Source organism: Pituophis catenifer, unplaced genomic scaffold (genome assembly GCF_029215685.1).
Source record: "Pituophis catenifer annectens isolate HBS135680 unplaced genomic scaffold, rPitCat1.0.hap2 SCAF_6, whole genome shotgun sequence".
NCBI classification, from domain to species: Eukaryota; Metazoa; Chordata; class Lepidosauria; order Squamata; family Colubridae; genus Pituophis; species Pituophis catenifer.
The window spans coordinates 90,842,471-90,862,505 of NW_027256886.1; the positions used below are offsets into that span (position 1 = coordinate 90,842,471).

The window sequence follows — 20,035 nt, forward strand, 5'->3', positions numbered from 1 at the left end:
ATAAAAAATGCAAATAATTTTTCTGTGGACCACCAATATTTTTTCATGGACCACCAGTGGTCCACGGACCACCAGTTGGTGACCGCTGGACTAGATGACCTATAAGGTCCCTTCCAACTCTGTTAAACTAATCTAAATAAACTCCCAAAATTCCTGAGCCAGCATGGCTCAGTTGAAGTCCATAGTTCGTAAAATTGCCACAGCTGCTCTCCCCTGTTCCAAGGAAATAAAGGAATAAAAACTATATCGCTACATATTGCCTGGCAATCCCATTCCCAAATGTAAATGTTCAGTGCAACAACAAGATGAAAATAACTTGACGTGTAGCAGGGGGGTAATCCTATTAACAACAGTAGATATAATTTATTTGATGGCTTCTAAATTAAATCTGTTCATTTCTTAGGCTGTAGTGCCTTGGAAGCTACTAAAGATCTTCGACTTGAAAAAAAATATTAAGCACCCTGCCTCAATCAAACAATGCACAGGAAGCACAAGTCATGGTTTCTCTTTACAAATCTTTCATTTTAAGATAGGCCTTAAGTTATTCCGTTCCAAAAAAACCCAGGGACATCTGCCATGCAACCAGAAACTTAGCCGTATAATGCAAGCCAACTACTGGATGCCAGATAATACTGCACATATGTAGGATTGAGCTGTCACATCTGTATCCTGCTTCGGTTTTTCCTACTGGACTGCATGGGCCTTTGCTCATCCAGCATAGCTCTTCTTACAATTTTACAGGCATGCATTCCGCATAAAACAGATGCAGCCGTAAAAAAAGACAAAGCATCTTTTACGAAAGTTCCTCTATGAAGCACATGAACTCTGACAAAATGAAGTCCTATAAGAAAATGTGCACAAAATAAAATTTAGTCATTTCTACTATGGTAGTATACCCAGTGCGTGTATCTTCTTGGCTGCATTTTAACGGTGCTTCTCCGTGTGTGTTTCAGTGTATCCACCACACCAGACAGTACTTCATTCATACTCAACAGTACTTATTTCATAATTTTCTCTGACATTTGGCTAATAATTAGAGCAGGGCATACTTCAAAAAATGATTGGGAGAAGACATGGTGGATTCAATTATTTTTTTGAAACAGCCACATCTCGTTTCAAGGTTTTGCGTGAACCTGGGGGAAAAAAAACTGTGTCCACAGTTGTAACTGTGTAACACAACAAAGTCAAAGCTGTTTTAATGAGTTAAGGGGTTGCGTTCATGTTCCCATGCACTCCAAATCACTTGATCCAAACAGAAGTGGCTGTGGGGTCAAAAAAATCAAGATGGCAGCCTCGACAGTGTGATGAAACCCTACCCCATTTTTATACCTAGTGATACACCACCAAAAAGGGCCAAAACTTTTAATTGCATGGCAACAGATGTCAGCTTGATTTCTTGTCAAGTACTCTGCTTTTGAATCATTTCTAAAGCATGTGCGGCCCTCCGAATAACGGTAATCACATTTTAAAAAAAATTCTGTTCACCCATTTCATAATTTGCACTAAGATATCCTTACTATGAGAATTAGAAAGACTAAGTATGGGTCCTGTTCATTGTGAATCGATAGTGGGTTCTCTTTTGTACTCTGGGTAAAAATTCTAATTACCGTATTTTTCAGAGTATAAGACGCACCTTTTTCCCCCAAAAAAGAGGGTGAAAATCTGGATGCATCTTATACTCCAAATGTAGCCCCACCCAGCTTCTCAAACGGAGGTTTCAGAGGCTGAAAAAAGCATCAGAAACGAAGCTTCAGAAAAGAAGCCCCCAAATAGAGCTTCAGAGGCTTTTTTTCTGAAGCTGTTTCGGAGGCTTTCAGAGGCAGGAAAAAAAGTTTTTTCTGAAACTAAGTTTCAGAGGCAGAAAAAAAAAGCAAGGCATAGAGCTCACAACCAAGGAACCTGTTGCTAAAATTCACCTCTGGGAACAGCTGAGTGGGGGTATTCCGGAGGCCGATCCACCTGCCAATCAGCTTTTTTCTTATATTGCTCCCCAAAAACTAAGGTGCATCTTATATTCTGGTACGTCTTATACTCTGGAAAATACAGTAGAAGTTCTTTGCCTTTTCTCATTGCAACAGTTCTCACCAAAGATTCACAGACCCAAAAAAGCTACTTCCAATGGTGTCTGTCCCTCAATCACCATTCAAGGTAGTGGTGGAATTCAACTGGTTCTATCCGGTTCAGGCAAACCGGTAGTGGCAGCTGTGGGAGGCTCCACCCACCCACCCGGATGTCATCACGTCCTGGTTTTTACCCTCCGCGCATGCGCAGAAGGCTCTATGCATGCGCGGAGGTGGCGCGTGCGCTCATATTTGCGAACCGGTAGCAAAGGTAAGTTAATACCACCCCTGATTCAAGGTATGGAGCCTGTCAATCTGTTTCTTCATTCTTCTTAAAAAAAAAAAATGGCACTAAATACAGAACAGAACTGGCATCTATTTTTCCTAACATTTCCTTGACTCCTGTTGCAAACCCTGGATTTGCGAAAGTCTCCATCCCTTTGATTTCCTGTTATTTTCCAGCATCATCTATTCTAGCCCATCATCTGTTAGCCGTACTCTACTATTTTATACTGGGTAGCTTTCAAAGAAACTTTCTGCTGAACTAACTTTAAATTAAAAACAAAAAGGGAAAAGAGACAAGAGGAAAGTTATCATAAATGGAATGGATAAAACAAGAAAAATGTTGAAATAAGCAACGATGAGTAAAATAGAGCTTGCTGAAGCAGTCTTCAAAAAGGATCTGAATTAAACGCAGGAGATGGTGGGATCGGTTAACTATTGCCAAGACAAGAGCTCAAATAAAGATTCCAAAAAGTTGGCCGCAGAGATAGGCAGACTTCTTTGTGTGATCCAATATGAGTAAAATATATTCCATAACCAATGGAAAAACAGTTCACTTCCTTCCCAAGGTACCCTGTCTGAGATTTCAAGGTAACAAGGGTTAAGGATCCATGGATTTAGCCAAAATGGACTTTATCTAATTTAGCACCGTCTGTTGTGGCTTAAACAAAGACAAAAATTTCTTATTACACTATCTGGATTACGTATCTACTGGGCATAAAAATGTCTGGCCCATATCTAACTACCGTGTTGGATTTTGTCACTACCCCAAGCAACATTTCTTTTCACTTCTTCTTCTACAATTCCCCCTTTTCTCTCTTCTTCTCTTCCCATTGCAGCCCCAATAATGGCTGCGAATACAGAATATTTCTCTCTCAAAATGGCACTCTTGTCAATCTGATGAAATCCACAAAATAACCCATTTCTTAGCCTTGAACGTGCCACAAAGTTTTTATCACGTTCAACTCACAACAGCTACTCTACTACTTGTATCAAGTTAGATGCAGTGGTGGGTTGCCCCTGGTTCGCACCGGTTCTATAGAACCGGTAGTAAAACCGGCGGGAGGCTCCGCCCACCGACCCCATCATCAAAATGATGCTTGCACAGAAGAGCACACGCGCAGCCCCGTTGCAAACCAGTAGTAAAGGTAAGTAGAACCCACCCCTGGTTAGATGGGTAGCTGCCAATGACACACTCAACTCCTTAGTTTTAAAAGACAAAAACGAAAAGCAGACATTCCAAAATGCTACTTTTTTGCTCTGTGGAAAGAACTTCAGAAAGAATTACAATCATGGAAGAAAACTTTCTAACTCACGCTCTCCTGGGAATGGAGTTCTCCTTCCATTGACGGGAGCACCTCCGCTTGCAAACATAAACATGCCTTGACAATTCTCATTTGGCCAGACTGAATGACTTACCACTGCTACCACAGTCTGCGCAGGAGAGAAGTTCTTCTGGCTTTTTCTCACGGTTTGATTCTTTTGTCCCCAAACAGAAGCTACATATGGGAATGGGATCAGCCCGGGGCTATGGAAAGAATGGTCAAATTAATAGTTAGTTCTCTTTCAAAGAATGTTTTCTTTTTTCTTGACCTCAGTGTATTAAGATGTTATATAGATACAGATTAGCAGGTCTAGATGCCTTTTTTATTAGCAGAAACAAACATTTTGCCTTTTATAATTTCCTAAGCTTAAATACTTTAATTCTTGTTTCCAGGATATTAATTCATTCCTAACAACTAGAAATAAATTTGCCAAAATTTAGAATTATCCTTTGTATGATTTAGACCTCATGGGTATTAGGAAACAGGATTAAGTATTTCCAGGTTATGAAAGGAAGTATCTTAGAGGCATGAAAAATCAGCTCCACTCTTCCGCAACTATAAAAGAAAATCAATGTATAAGAAAACTGCATAGTTTTTATCAAGAGCTACAGATGAAACACTCAACTTATATCCTACCCAGACTCACAAGAACAGGTATATGTATTAATACTGGAGTGTGCATAGATCACAATTCAACATACACTTACCTGGACCTGGGAGTAAATCTTATGTCAATCATTGAAGTTGACACATACAAGTGTCAACACATTAGTTCAAAGTTGCGTTCGGGAACAGAATTTGAAACATTTGAACTTTGCCAAAGCCTGCATTGTATGAAATCTAGATTCAAATTATGCGGATACATTTAATTGTTCAGTTCAGCTTTTTCTATACAGAACTCCTCACCTCTAAAGGAAGAGTTGCAATTGTCCCTATCTTTCATATACTCACATAAGTATCTAAAATTTTATATATGAAACACTCTTATTTTGGGGGACACAGCCCTCATAAGAAGGGTTTATAAAACTTAAAAAACAGTAAATGTTTAATGCATTTTCAAAGATCTGTGATTATAAATTTCTCAATTTCTCTAAAAGTAGCAAAAATTGAACAAAAATCAATACAGACTCACAACTTTTTTACAGTGGGAGCACGGAGAATATATGCTTACATCTTATGTCTCTGGAGAAGAATGTCAAAGATTATTAAAATATTCTTCCTATATCATCCTGTATTAAGAGGTGTACAGAAATAGCCATACCCTTATAATATTCTAATAAGTTCCCAAAGTTTGATACTCTGTTGGAAGGATACTCTGAATGATGAATATCACTACAGGTAGTCCTCAATTTACAACAGTTTATTTAGGTGATTGTTCAAAGTTACAACGGCACTGAAAAAAGTAGTTATGACTGCTTTTCACACTTATGACTTTTGCAGCATCCTTGTGGTCATGTGATCAAAATTCAGATGCTTGGCAACTGACTCATAATTATGGCGGTTGCAGTGTCCTGGGGGCACGTGATCCTTTTTTGTGACCTTCTGACAAGCAATGTCAATGGGTGAGCCAAATTCACTTAACAACCACGTTACTAGCTTTACAGTTGCAGTGATTCACTTAACAACATTGACAAGAAGGGTTGTAAAATGGGGCAAAATTAACAAATGTCTCATTCAGGAACAAAAAAAATTGAGCTCAATTGTGGTTGTAAGTTGATTCCAGTGGATTCAGCAGCTGCAACTCTGCAGATCTCACTGGGTTTTCTTTGGCCTAATACACTTCTAAATTCTTGAAATACAATACTGAATAATAATTTTTGGACCAGCCTTTTCATAGTTTTTTTTTCTTTTTTTTTTTTTTTAAAATCTTGAGCAAGATTTTATTCAAAAGCAAATTGTTCTTAAAGAAGAAATCAAACACAGTGAATAAAAAAAAAAAAACACCACTCAAACCACTTGACTGAAATTAATCACATTAGACAAAAATAAATACGATAACACCTCCTGAGCTTTCCAACAATAGAAAAGTTTGTTATACTAAAGATGAGATTACTTTTAACCAGGGGTGTCCACAGAGTGTGGTCAACAAAGCCACGATGATGGCCTCAAAGGTGCAATCGACATTCTGCAGTGCACACAAAACATGGCTAGGCCTTCAATTACATGGTTGTGGCCAACCCACTGAACCAGGTATGGGATTCAGCCGGTTCGGACAGTTTTGGGTAGACCGGTACCTCCGACGATCAGCTGAGAGCGAACCGGTTCGCTCCGATGATCAGCTGGGTCAGCCGGCTGCCCCTGCGCTATACCAACCTATATTTCCTTTGTTTGAAGCCCAGCTGATAGGCATGGCAGAGCGAACTGCCGCGCCTCAGCTCTTTTACTCGCCGGGGCTGCAGTAGAAGTTAAGTTTTAGAGATGTTTTCAAATGTACTGCGCGCACGTGGAGTGCGTGTTTGGCACGTGTCTACGAAGCGAACCGGTTGTTACACCGGTTGAATCCCACCACTGCTTTGGACTCTTCTGACTACAACTTGCAGATATCCTTGACCTTAATCGTTAAGCATCTCTCGTATTAGTTTAACTGTAAGAATCCTTTATTGCCACAGGTGTCAAACTTTTCGCGTTAGGTTGCCTTCATGTGACGTCTCCCGACGGCTTTCCCATTCACGGAGCTGGGTTGGGCGTGGCCTGCGCATGGTGCATCCGGCCTGTGGGCCGCCAGTTTAACACCCCTGCTGCATTGTATAAGTTAATAGTTAATTGCACTGTCAAAAAACCCAAATCTGCCTAGCCTTTTTTTCCTCTGCTCCTTTGGCATGATAATCTAGCACAGGGATGGCGAGCCGTTATTAAAAATTTGGGAAACGACTTAACTGCTGGCCCCTTCCCAACAAGTGAGCAACAATTCTTTATATATTTATTTTTTTATTTTAAAAACACAGTCCTATCATGTGTGATGCTAAGTATTATATAAAGAAGCATCAAGTAATGACAACATTAAAATACAAGTGAAGCGAACTCATTTTAGGAGAGTCTGGGCAATGCACCAGAGCACGCATGCACACACACACTTTTGCACGGTGTCTGCAGCCTCCAAAATCATGTGAGAAAGGATGTGATTTTGAGATCATTTCTTGACAGGGATTGATGAATACTGGCATGTCACCCCAAGTGTCATGGCGTGTCACCTTTCACATGTGTGTCTTCACCATCGCTGATCAAGCATAATCAAGAGATGGTCTAAGCAGGGTCAACTTGTAGGCACTTAGTAGAATAACAGAGTTGGAAGGGACTTTGGAGGTCTATTGAACACTCTATTGTGTTCTTCTCCATCTTTTTCTATTTACAAATTTGATAATCATTTTTTCAAATCCCCATTCACGGCATGTGGGGTGCCGTGCGCACATCACAGGGGTTGGGCATGTTTACCGGATACCATGCACATTGTATTTTGGGGTCCAAGCGCATGTGCACGCATTCTTTGGGCACTCGGTCCAGAAAAGATTAGCCATCACTGGTATAGGGTCTCCTGCTTGTGCAGGGGGTTGGACTAGAAGACCTCCAAGGTCCCTTCCAACTCTGAGATCTTGACTTTAGCAGAACATCTGAGAAAGTTTCCTAATAAGGAAGTCGGTATGAGGCAAAAACCAGGCTGGGCTATATATTATTAGATGGATGCAGAATTGGCTGAACCTAATAAATCCTTTCTTGTTGAAAGAAGAGCCTGGTGGCGCAGCACACTAATAGCCTGTTATTAACAATCAGCTGCCTGCAATTACTGCAAGTTCGAATCTCACCAAGGCTCAAGGTTGACTCAGCCTTCCATCCTTTCTAAGGTAGGTAAATTGAGGACCCAGCTTGTGGGGGCAATAAGCTGATTTTGTATAAATATACAAAAGTATGAAGGCTATTGCTTAACGCATTGTAAGCCACCCTGAGTCTCCGGAGAAGGGCGGCATATAAAATCAAATTAAAAAAAAAAATACAGGCAATATTACTAGGTTCAGAGCATCTCACAAAATCATACAGGTCAAATAATACTGCAATTGCAGTGGTACCTTAAAACAGAGCAATCTGGAAATTATTGTATATCTCAAAGAACTTCTTAAAAGTCCCTTATTCACCATTTATTAATGTCAGTATTATTTCAATTTAATTCGTTTGAAACTATTAAAAGTAATTTATGGACTACTACATTCTAAAGAAGATTTCAAGAAGACAAATGGTTATAGTAGGAAAATTCTCTAGAGTAACTAGATTGGGTTAAAAACTTTAATATGCAACCACATATATTAAACAGATGACACAGAGAAAATGCTTTGATAGGTTATGATAATTATTTATGAACATAAGGTATTAACTATTACTACATAATTTTACAGATTTATTTCAAGCCTCTGCCAAGGATAGCAATTTATTCCAGGTATAAATCTGCACCAAAAGATAGTATCAAAAACAGGGTATAGAGACATCTGGTACAAGCCATGATGAAGTCATCTACATCTTGACATTATATTATATAATTTGCATCATTTTCCTTCCCTGACAGGTGAAGTACTAAACGGAAGAGAAGCAAAAAGTCAATACAGCAGCCCTGGGTAGGACGGCCTTCGCACAACTTCATGTTGTGCGACAGTTGTGCCTGTTCCTTGAGAGAGAGAGAGAGACCGTAAACCATTCCAGACAGTTGCTTGTGAGGCCACGTGAGCCCCCCCCCGGCACCCTATTTTGGGCCTGGAAAGCCTCTTGCACCAACCTGTACCCCACTGCGCTCCGCCCCCCCTGCGCATGCGCGCACGTGTCCCCCGTCCCCCACGCATACGCAACAGAGACCCAAAGATTAGCTGGCTGGTGGGAGGCATATGCACATGCGCAGTGGAGCTGGGCTGGGGTGATGGCTGGCGTGCCCGCAGGGAGGACTCTACATGCCACCTGTGGCATGCGTGCCATAGGTATGCCATCACGGGTCGAGATGATCTCCAAGGTTTATTTATTTATTTATTGGTTCAATTTATATGCCGCCCTTCTCCGGAGACTCAGGGCAGCTTACAATGCGTTAAGCAATAGCCTTCATACTTTTGTATATATTTTTATTTTATTTATTTATTTCAATTTGTATACCCCCCTTCTCCAATAGGACTCAGGGCAGTGAACAGTCAAAATAAAAACAAAATATACAAAATTTAAAAGCAGTTTAAAATAATTAAATATTTTTGGCCGCAATTTAAAACAAACCCAATTTAAAATCAATTAAAATTTAACCCAAAACTGTGGGATCAAACCAGCCCGGCTAGTTGAAATAAATAAGTTTTCAGGGCCCGACGAAAAATCCGGAGGTCTGATATTGTATGTATCTCTGGGCGGAGGTTGTTCCAGAGGACGGGCGCCGCCACAGAGAAGGCTCTCCCCCCGGGGGTCGCCAGCCGACACTGTCTGGCGGACAGCACTCTGAGGAGGCCCACTCTGTGCGAGCGTACTGGCCGGTGGGAGGCTATTGGTGGCAGAAGGCGGTCTCGCCTACTATACCTGCTTAGTAGGGCTTTCGGCCCCCCCAAGCGGTGTTCTTTTTTATACAAAGTCAGTTTATTGCCCCCACAATCCGGGTCCTCATTTTACCTACCTCGAAAGGATGGAAGGCTGAGTCAACCTTGAGCCTGGTGAGATTTGAACTTGCAGTAATTGCAGGCAGCTGGTGTCACTTAACACCACTTTAATCTGCTGCCCCACCAAGGTTCCTTACATTCTATGATCTCATACACAGCATACCCTCACAGACTATAGTGGAGGTTCTTATCTGAAGTGGTAATTGGGAATATTCCTAATACAGCATTCAGTTTAGCTACCTTGCCATTTTGATCATGCTTATCCAACTCTTAAAACTGTTTTTATTTTACCCTATCGCTTGGATTATGCGTTTTATAAAAAGGCGTGTAAATTCCTTGTCCAGGTCAATGAACATGCCTCGGTAAGACAGATAGTTGCTACCAGTAGTACTTTCACCAACACTTTAACCGTAATCAATTACAACTATTTAAACAAGGTCAAGCACTCAGCATTTAATCTGAAGTCTTTTTTAAATACGATACTGTTAGGTCACCTTAAAACAAGCCAACAGAGAGGCCTGGAGTCTGTTTAATATTTAAACAGAGTCACTCACATCTGTTTTCATCCAAGAGCGAAGTTATTGTACATCACTTGAAGCAGCTCATTAATATCCACTCCGCATCTTTCAGAGGTTATAGGGATGCCAATGCTTTCAGAAGCATCTGTCATAAGATCTAAACAGCACAGCTAGACAGGCATACTTCTTTCCTTTATTGACTCATGAAATAATCAACCTTATTTAATCTAAGCAAAAAGAATGGAACTTTAAATGAAAATAACCAATTACTTTTGATATCAGCCTATATGCATCATTCATCTCATCTCTTTAGGTGGCTCACTTGATAGCAAGTGTTCCAAAAAAAAAAAAATGTTATCTGCTCGTAATTAAACTGAACAGCTGTCATGTTCAATTATAAATCTGTAGAGTTTTTCTCCTTTAACTTGAAATACATGGTTTTTAATTGATGTTTGATCAAATATTTGAACACCAGGCATTTTAATGATTCTCTCATTGCATTAATGAAGAAGGCAAACTATACAACTGCAATGTAACATCGTATAAATAATAATGATAGTATTTGCATAAAGCGACTTGAGTTTTATTCTTAATATGGTATGAGTACCCACAATCAAAGCATCGGAGATATAATAAAATAAAAATCATAAAAATAGTAAACCAATTTGGGAGTATGAGGTCCAGGTACTGTATGCGTCAGCATACAACCAGTTTATTGATAAATAATAAACTAAGCGGGATCAAACCTCATTAAGACCTAAATGGGAGACTATTAGGAACAGCAATGTCTCCATACACTCACAGAGGCTTCTTGAGTGTTATTTATTTGTTAATTAAAGCACTATCCACCGTGCTTATGACATTATGAAATGTTATACACAAATGCATAGTATATAATTGCAAGAAAACCATTGTACTTGCACTATAATTTGCGTTACGCAGCTGCACAGAAGTTCCTTGACACTTTAATAACAACAGGTTGGTTATCAATCATCCTCATCCACGCAGGATAAATCACAGAGTTCCTAAGAACAAATTCCTTTCTACCTGCCTGGTCAACAGGGAGAGAAAATGTTGCTTTACAGCTTCGAAAGTGCGTTAGTTAGGAGCGTTAAATTAGAATATACACAACCCAACTATTTACTGAAATGATCAACCCAAAAGTCATCATAAAAGAGGTCTAACAAATAATATATTGTATTTTTTGGAGAACAAGACGCACTCCCCCCCCCAAAAAAAAGTGGGTAAAAATTTCAGTGCGTCTTATAGACCAAATACGGGCCTGTTTTTGGCCTCCCAAAACCTCCGCGTGTTGCGTTTTTGCCCTCCCCGGCCCCCAGCACTCTGCAGTGCTCTGCACATTTCGTTTTTGCTAAAAACGAGGCCGTATCCGGTCTATAAGACACACCGAACCCTTTGTGCATCCCGTTTTCACCCTCCCTAGCCTCCAGAAGCACTCTGTAGGCCAAAAATGAGTGTGTTTTTAGTAAAAATGGGATGCGCGGAGGGTTCAGGAGCAGGGGTGGTATTACCTTTGCTACCAGTTTGCAAATGTGACTGTGCACGCAAGCTTCACTCGCACATGCCACCTCCGGCATGCGCAGAGACCTCTGCACACATGTAGAGCATCAAAAATGGGATGGATGGGTAGGCGGAGCCTCCCGCAGCCACCGCTACTGGTTCGCCCAAACCGGATAGAACCAGCTGAATGCCACCATTGTTCAGGAGGCCAAAAACGGGCCTGTTTTTGGCCTGCAAAGTGCTTCTGGGGACCAGGGAGGGCGAAAACAGGACGCGCGGAGGCCAAAAACTTTTTTTTTTTGTTTACCTCCTCTAAATCTAGGTGCATCTTATAGTCTGAAAAATATGGTACTTAAAAGAAATAGCATCAAGATATTGAATTTAAGAGTGTGTCATATCACTGGCTTGAACATTGCAAGAATTAAGAGAAAAAGTCGAATGTAGATTTTAACACTACCTTTCCTGTTTAAGCATATCTCGAAGTTTATTCCAAAACAAACAAGTATCCTAAACAAAATCCTTTATGTAATGATTTTACTACCTTCTCTGACATTACAAATGTTATCTACACAATTGTCCAATACATGTTTGGTGTTGTTCTTGTATACTATAGGAGCAACATTACTCCTGCAACATTCTCCATTCAAACTGGAACAACATAAATATTTATATAGTAGTTAATTCATTTCTATACCATTTTTCCTAAACCTGTTCAGGGATCCGCTGATTTTTGTGCTCATCAATTTCCCACTCAAATCACATTGACATCTACCTGTCCTCTTCACTGAAGCATATTCCCCAAACTGCTGCCTATTTAGCTGTTAAGATTTTATGCATCTTCTAATAATTAATTCAATCACTGTCAGAAATGTAACAGCCATTCTTTTTATCTGCAAAGGGCACATGCATTGGCAGGAGAGAAAAGTGGAACCTGCAATACTACATTTAAATCAATCAATCCATCAATCAATAAATTCTGGACATAAATTCCTCTCCATGTAATTATGTGTCATTATGTAAATATTGCTCTCCGTGTGGTTTTGGTCACCACATTACAAAATAGATGTTGAGACTTTGGAAAAAGCGCAAAGAGGAGCAACTAGGATGATTAAAGGCTTGGAGGCTAAAACATATGAAGAACGGTGGCAGGAATTGAGTATGGCCAGTCTAGAGAAAAGAAGGACTAGGGGGGGATATGATAGCAGTATTCGAGGGGCTGCCACAAAGAAGTGGGGGTCATCTTATTTTCCAAAGCACCAGAAGGCAGAACAAGAAGTAATTGAAGGAAACTAATCAAAGGAGAGAAACAACCTGGAATTAAGGAGAAACTTCCTAACAGTTGAGGACAATCAACCAGTAGAAGGGCTTGCCTTCAGAAATTGTGGGTGCTCCATCACTGGAGGTTTTCAAGAAGAGACTGGACAGTCACTTGTCTGAAATGATATAGGGCAGTGATGGCTAACCTTTTTGCTGTCGCGTGCCAAAAGCGGGGGGGGAGCGGGGGGATTGCACGTGGGCGTGCCCACACCCACAATTCAATGCGCCCCGCCCCCCACGCATGTGTGCACGGCCCCCCTGTGCTTTCCCCGCTTTTGGCACGTGATGGCACGGTGGGGCAGGTAGGTCCGTTTTTTGCCCTCCCCAGGCTCCAGAGGCTTTCTTGGAGCCTGGGGAGGCTGAAAACGGCCTTCCCCACCCCCCACAGAGGCCCTCCAGAGGCTGGAAACAGCCCATTTCCTGACTTCCGGTGGAACTGGAAGGCCTGAAAATCAGCTGGCTAGCGTGCGCATGCCCGCTGGAGCTGAGCAAGGGCAATACTTGCATGCCCACAGATATGGCTCCACGTGCCACCTGTGGCACACGTGCCATAGGTTCGCCATCACGGATATAGGGTCTCCTGCTTGAGCAGGGGGTTGGACTAGAAGACCTCCAAGGTCCCTTCCAGCTCTATTCTGATTGATTGATTGATTGATTGATTAGCAATTGCAATAGCACTTAGACTTATATACCGCTTCATAGTGCTTTTAAAGCCCTCTCTAAACAGTTTACAGAGTCAGTTTATTGCCCCCATCAATTTGGGTCCTCATTTTACCCACCTCGGAAGGATGGAAGGCTGAGTTAACCTTGAGCCTGGTGAGATTCGATCTGCCAAACTGCTGGCAGCCGGTGATCAGCAGAAGTAGCCTGCAGTACTGCACTCTAACCACTGTACCACCGAGGCTCATTAATACTGTACTACCCACAGGCCTCTTAATACTGTATTACCCACAGGCCTGGGATGCGGTGGATCAGTAGCTAAGACGCTGAGCTTGTCAATCGAAAGGTCGGCAGTTCAGTGGTTCGAATCCCTAGGGCCGCGTAATGGGGTGAGCTCCCATTACTTGTCCCAGTTTCTGCCAACCTATTAGTTCGAAAGCACATAAAAAATGCTAGTAGAAAAATAGGGACCACCTTTGGTGGGAAGGTAAGAGCGTTCCGTGCGCCTTTGGCATTTAGTCATGCCGGCCACATGACCACGGAGACGTCTTCGGACAGCGCTGGCTCTTCGGCTTTGAAACAGAGATGAGCACCGCCTCCTAGAGTTGGGAATGACTAGCACATATGTGCAAGGGGAACCTTTACCCACAGGCCTATCAAAGATAGTAACAGATGGATCTACAACAACTCAAGCAAAGTCCTGATCTGATTTCTCCACTTTCTTCTAATAGTTTTCTGTACCAAAAAGTCCAAGCAGCTGATTTCTGAGCTGTGCCTACCTGTGCCAGGTGGACCAAGGGACTGGCCTGCCAGAAAGAAGGCAGTTGGTGTCTCTTCCTCCACAGGAACGTCAGTCCATTTTTCAGGGATAACAGCAGAGAAACCACAACCACAATCACATTCATTGCTTTCCTTTCTCTCAGCAATCCTGTCAAGCTTACTGGACTTTGTAAGGTTAATGTAGACGAATGAAAGTCGTTTTTCCAAGCTGAAGAGCCACCTGTCCAGAAAGGCAGATGGGCTTCCTTTGATGCAAAAAGAACATCAGAAGATCTGGTGCCAATATTTAAGTTTAAGTTTTTAAGTTTATTGTCATTGCACCTCATACAACGAAATTAAATATCCTCTTCAGTGTACATCATACATAAGAAAATTATAAAAAAATAAAACAAAAACACACCTCCTTCAGATTCTATACAATTGAATTGAAACCCCCTGATACTGCATTAATATTGCACTATACAGTAGAATTCAATATAGTTACTGCTCTGGGATAGAAGCTGTTTTTCAGCCTGTTTGTCCTTTTTTTTATTATCCTGTACAGTCTGCCAGATAGTAATAGTTCAAAAAAAAAAAAGGGTGCCCAGGATGAGATGGATCCTTAAGAATGTTTTGAACTTTCTTAAGGTAGTGGGAGCTATAAAGCTCTTCCAAGGGGGCAACCAATGATCCTCTGGGCAATGCCGTTGACCCTCTGGAGCGCTGTCCTATCTGCCATTGTGCAATTGGCAAACCAGACACAGGTGCAGTAAGTTAAAATACTCTCTATGGTGCATATATATATGGCTTATATTACACAGCATCCTGAAAAATCATGCTAGGGCTTATTTTCTGATTTTTTTTTTTAAATTTGATTTATATGCTGCCCTTCTCCGGAGACTCAGGGCGGCTTACAATGCGTTAAGCAATAGCCTTCATACTTTTGTATATTTTTACAAAGTCAGCTTATTGCCCCCACAAACTGGGTCCTCAATTTACCTACCTTAGAAAGGATGGAAGGCTGAGTCAACCTTGAGCCTGGCAAGATTCAAACTTACTAATTGCAGATAGCTGGAGTTAAATTACAATGTATTCGTCTGCTGAGCTATCCAGGCTCAGGGGATTGGGTCTTATTTGGGGGGAAACAGGGTAGATGTGCAGTAAAATTATTCGAAGAAGCTGAGACGGCTCTCGTTTTCAGATAATAGTTTAAATATAAGGTGTGATATTATTAAGGCATCGACTGAAGTATGGTCAGGCCCTTATAAGGAGCCCTTCAGAAGGCAAAGCGATCCCAGTTCTCATTTAGAATTTGCAGGCATCGCCAGCAGATGCACACAAGCTCTCATGACCAACCAATACATCCGAATGTTGAATTGGCCCAAGAATTTTGCCGACGTTCCAAAGATCAAAGGAGGCAGTCCGATTGTTTTGATCTTGGGGAGAGAAGCCAAGAGGATTTTGAGCCATGAAATTTCACTATCAAATCCCAAGTTCCCAAGCAGTCAGCCAGCGTCAGAAGTGTGAATGCTGCATTGACCTCCTCCCTCTCTCGTTATTAATTTCAGCGTTTCTACTTCAATAAGTGAATAAATATTCTTCTATCCCTAACGTTCCCTGTTCCGTTTTTCAGCACAGGATGAAAACCATTCATTTTTCATCCTCTCTGCATTTGGGAACGTATTAAAAAAATACCAAAACTAGGTAAAAGTTGGTTACCACCTTTAAAGCGCTCCATGGCATAGGACCTGGTTACCTTCGAGACCGTCTTCTGCCACGAATAGCCTCCCACCGACCAGTCCGCTCCCACAGAGAGGGTCTCCTCAGGGTGCCATCAGCCAAGTTATGTCGGCTGGCGACACCCAGGGGGAGGGCCTTCTCTGTGGGAGCCCCAGCCCTGTGGAACGAACTGCCCCCGGAAATACGTAAGATCTCCGACCTCCGGGTGTTTCGTTGCGCATTGAAGACCCTGTTGTTCCGCCAGGCCGGGCTATCAACATAATAATTCTAATTGGGGTATTTTAAATTTTTGGGGTTTTAATCCGGCCAAACTTATTTAATTATTTTAATTTTTAATCATTGTTGTGTCTTGCGTTTTTAAATTAGCTGTACACCGCCCTGAGTCCTTCGGGAGAAGGGCGGTATAGAAATAAATTTATTTATTTATTTATTTATTTATTTATTTTATTTATTTAAAAATCACGCTTGCTGAACAATTTTAAAAACCTTGCGACTGAACAATTAGCACGAACAACTAAATGTGGTGCTCAACAGTCCACCTTTGCGGAGGGAAACCCCAAATTTGGAGATGATACGGTACTTGTATTTTGGGGTCAGTCGTGAAAGTGTACAATGTCGTTAAGGATGCTGAAGGATTGGATGGGTGGTAAATACCCTGCATTAGGGAGGCATCCGGAGGGCAAGGGCAGACTTCAATTAATGAGTCAGGGAGCCCTGCAGAATGGAGCAGTCAATTTGAAGCGAATGGAGAAAAGCCGTCTATCCTGCGAAGACATGGAATAAGAAAGCCACCAATCCGTTGGTGGCAACAACTGGCAAGCAACACAAAAGACCACGGAAGAGGTCCAATAATAATTTCCATTAAGCGTGTCTTCATGCACTGCTGCTTTACTCCAGTGCATACTTATCCACAGCAACCAAAATAGCAAATTTGACTGATAGTAAAGAGAGTCAGAATCCCATTAAATTTCACAGCAGGGAAACAAGTTTCATACTGCAGAAAACAGAAAGAGGTGATCCGGAGTAGGTAGACCGACTGATCATGTATTCCTCAACATTTCAAAAGATAAAAAATTGTATTATTTATTCTTAGATTTCTTAATACCAATAATCCGAATTTAAAATGCATAGCCTTTTTAAAAAAAAAAATCAAATACTTTTTACACTTATAGGCTTCTAAGTAGTGACTTTCTTTCTAAGTTAAGTGACTTTCTTTCTAAGTATGTGACTTTCTTTCGGTTGCATTAGTTTGGATGGATAGTCCTCAAATCAGTGGTGAAATCCTCCAAAGTTTGCCACCAGTTCGCTGCGGGCGTATGTGCAGCAGGAGTGAAATGCTCCCAGTTCGGACTGGATCGAGTGATCCAGTAGTGATTGTCGCAGGTGGTTCGGAGAACTGGTAGCCATGGCAGCGGGAGGCTCCCTCCACCCACCTGGGTGTCACTTCCTGGTTTTAACCAGGAAGTAATGTTTTTTACCCTCTGCGCATACGCAGGTTTTGCGCACGTGCAGAGGATCTGCATGTGCACATAATGCGCGTGTGAGCGAAGCAAGTACTTTTGAACGGTAAGGAAGGTAAGTAATTTCATCCCTGATGTGCAGTGCACAACACACTGGGTGCACACATGTACAGTACGTGCAAACGCATGCATCGCGCATGCTTTGTGCATGCTTCGCGCGGAAAAATGATGCTTAACAAGGTAAGTAGAACAGTGGGGGGGGAAACAGCTGTGCCACACGATTTAGATTTAGATAGATTTAGATTTAGATAGATTTAGATAAATCGCGTGGCACAGCTGATCGTCAAAAATACCAGTTCGGACGAACTGGTAGCATTCGTTTACTACCGGTTTGCCTGAACCAGTGAGAACCGGGAGCATTTCACCCCTGCCTCAAATCCACATGTTTTATTTTGGGAAAGGAGAATAAATATTAAAATATTTTTAAGCTCTCCAAGGACGTGAGATTTTAACCTATCTTGAAACCACTAGACACTTAGAAAAACTCCTTAACCGTTGTATGTTAAAATTTCTCTCCATGCGGCTATGTATGGAAAAAGAAAACAAAACAAGTATCCAGGCAAAAGGCATACTAAAAACTGTTGTGAAACAACCTGACACACTCACCTGGTCCTTTTCGTGAGGCAAAAGGCTGACGGGCGGGAGGGAGGCTGGAAATGAACTGTATTTGTATGTCCCTCGGCTTTCCAAGCTACCTTGGTTCACCCTGTACTGAGGTCCTTCTTTCAGTAATCTCCCATTATTGACGGCACGTTTGGCCCCCAGGCGTAATCTCCGTTGAAAGACGGGGTTGTTGAAGACACCTGCGAGGTCGTGTTGGCTTCTTAGGTATTTTTCGATGTTTCTGAGGGAAGATCCATTTGGTTCCTGAAGCCCTTCGATGGCTCTTCGCAGAAGCTTATTCCAATCCACATTTCGAAGCTCGTGACAGGTTCCCTTAGATCCTTTCGAGGGTTTAGGAATGTCGTCCATCTTAAGGGATGAAAAACGCCCAGGATTATCTGGGTCCTTATAGGATGCAAGGCCTTTGTTGGTAACTTTGAGAACCGAGCCATCTTGGACACTCAGTTCCAGCTGCTCAGAAACAGTCTTCTTATCTAAGCCGTGGGATGCGCAAACGGCATGGCAAATCCGTTCTTCCGAGGGCCTCTGCTTCTGCCTTTTCACTTTGTGTATCGCTTCCAGAATCCACTCTGTGTAAAGTGGATTGGCGAGCTTTACCATGGTTGACCAATAATCATCCACCCACAAGAGTTACCCATAGAGTTCCTTTCTCTTCCTACCAATGATCCTTTCTCCTATGTCTTCACATTTTACCTTCTGGTACCACCATCTGAAGAAGGCATCCCTTAGATACAAAGAGTGTGAAGAATCTCAGGCATGATCTTCTAAAGGCAAAGACCTTCATCAAGCAACACAGGAAAGGGGAGTCATTTTCTTGCGCCAGATGAAATACATCTCTACAAACTTGACGGCTGTTCTCTCCGGTCGACGCAAATCTTTCCAGATCTTCATAAATTCTAAAGAATTTTTTTTTTTAAAAAAAAGCAAGTTAAGTTTCATTCACAGCAAAACTCATCAGTTCATCATTTAGGAATTTTTTTTTTTTAATTTGATTTATATGCCGCCCTTCTCCGGAGACTCAGGGCGGCTTACAATGCGCTAAGCAATAGGAATGTGAATATATACCATTTTGTTTTAAAAGCTACACCTCTATTGACCAATGCATTCTTTATTAACTAGTATTTAGAAGCACCAATTGGACTGGGGGGGGGGAGCAAAGGTTACATGCTTCTTAAGATTAAACTCCAAAATTCATATTGGACGATAAGTTCAGTCTTTCGGAAGATAGAATATCAGCAAATGTTACGGTATATCTGCCACCTTTCAAAGCCCAAGTTGAAATAAAGCATACAGCAATTGGATACATAAAACTACCAGTTTCTCAACATCCCCAAATCTAGTAATTTTTAAAATCCCACCATGTTCTAAGGCAGTGATGACTAACCTTTTCCGGACTGAGTGTGCAAAGACGCACGCGTGCCAGAACCCCCCAAATGCAATGCGTGTGTGCCCCTCACATATGTGCCCCGCCCCCCACGCATGTGCAGAAGCCCAAAGACCGGCTGGCTGGCGGGAGGCACAAACGCACGCAGAGCGGAACTGAACTGGGGCGACAGCTCGCATGCCATCAGAGAGGGTGCTGCGTGCCACCTCTGACACGCGTGCCATAGGTTCGCCATCATGGTTCTAAGCACTCTGCTTCTGCAGTCTTATTGGGCATGGAGATGTCACGAGGCTGGGAAGAAGATGCTAGACTTCCCCATGTAACCAGCTCCAGTAAAAGCAAGATCTCCTTGACTAAAGGTTGTGGATGACAAATACAATAGTTACTAATCTCATCATCACTTATTTCATAGTATGCTTCAAATGCATCAAGGGAGGGAGGGAGGGAGGGAGATTTAATGCCAAAATGCATTAATGCCATCATCCCAGTTTAGGAGAGCAATTGGCTATTTGATTGGAAACGCCTTGAATTTTCCAAAAAGTTCAGGAGAGCATCTAAAAGTCCCTATAAAATTCACATGGACAAGACAGAACTGGCACCCCTTGTCACCCCTATGTAATCCCAAGCAGGCAAGAGTGTTATTAACCATGGCAATTTTTGACTACTTTGACTACTATTATAATTCCCCTCAAACACTCCATAACTTGAAAGGGACACCC

At 41.9% G+C, this 20,035-nt stretch overlaps 1 protein-coding gene across 1 annotated transcript in view; it reads right to left on the bottom strand.

Moving 5' to 3' along the window:
• The window catches only part of KAT6B (lysine acetyltransferase 6B), an 87,907-nt gene extending 69,152 nt beyond the window's left edge, over positions 1-18,755 (bottom strand). The window contains exons 1-2 of the mRNA XM_070945438.1: positions 17,915-18,755; positions 3,762-3,870 (exon numbers count right to left, since the gene is read on the bottom strand). Of these exons, the coding sequence (XP_070801539.1) occupies positions 3,762-3,870; positions 17,915-18,532 (727 nt within the window). The 5' untranslated portion in view covers positions 18,533-18,755. The remainder of the gene's footprint in view (positions 1-3,761; positions 3,871-17,914) is intronic.
• Positions 18,756-20,035: the final 1,280 nt, after the last annotated feature.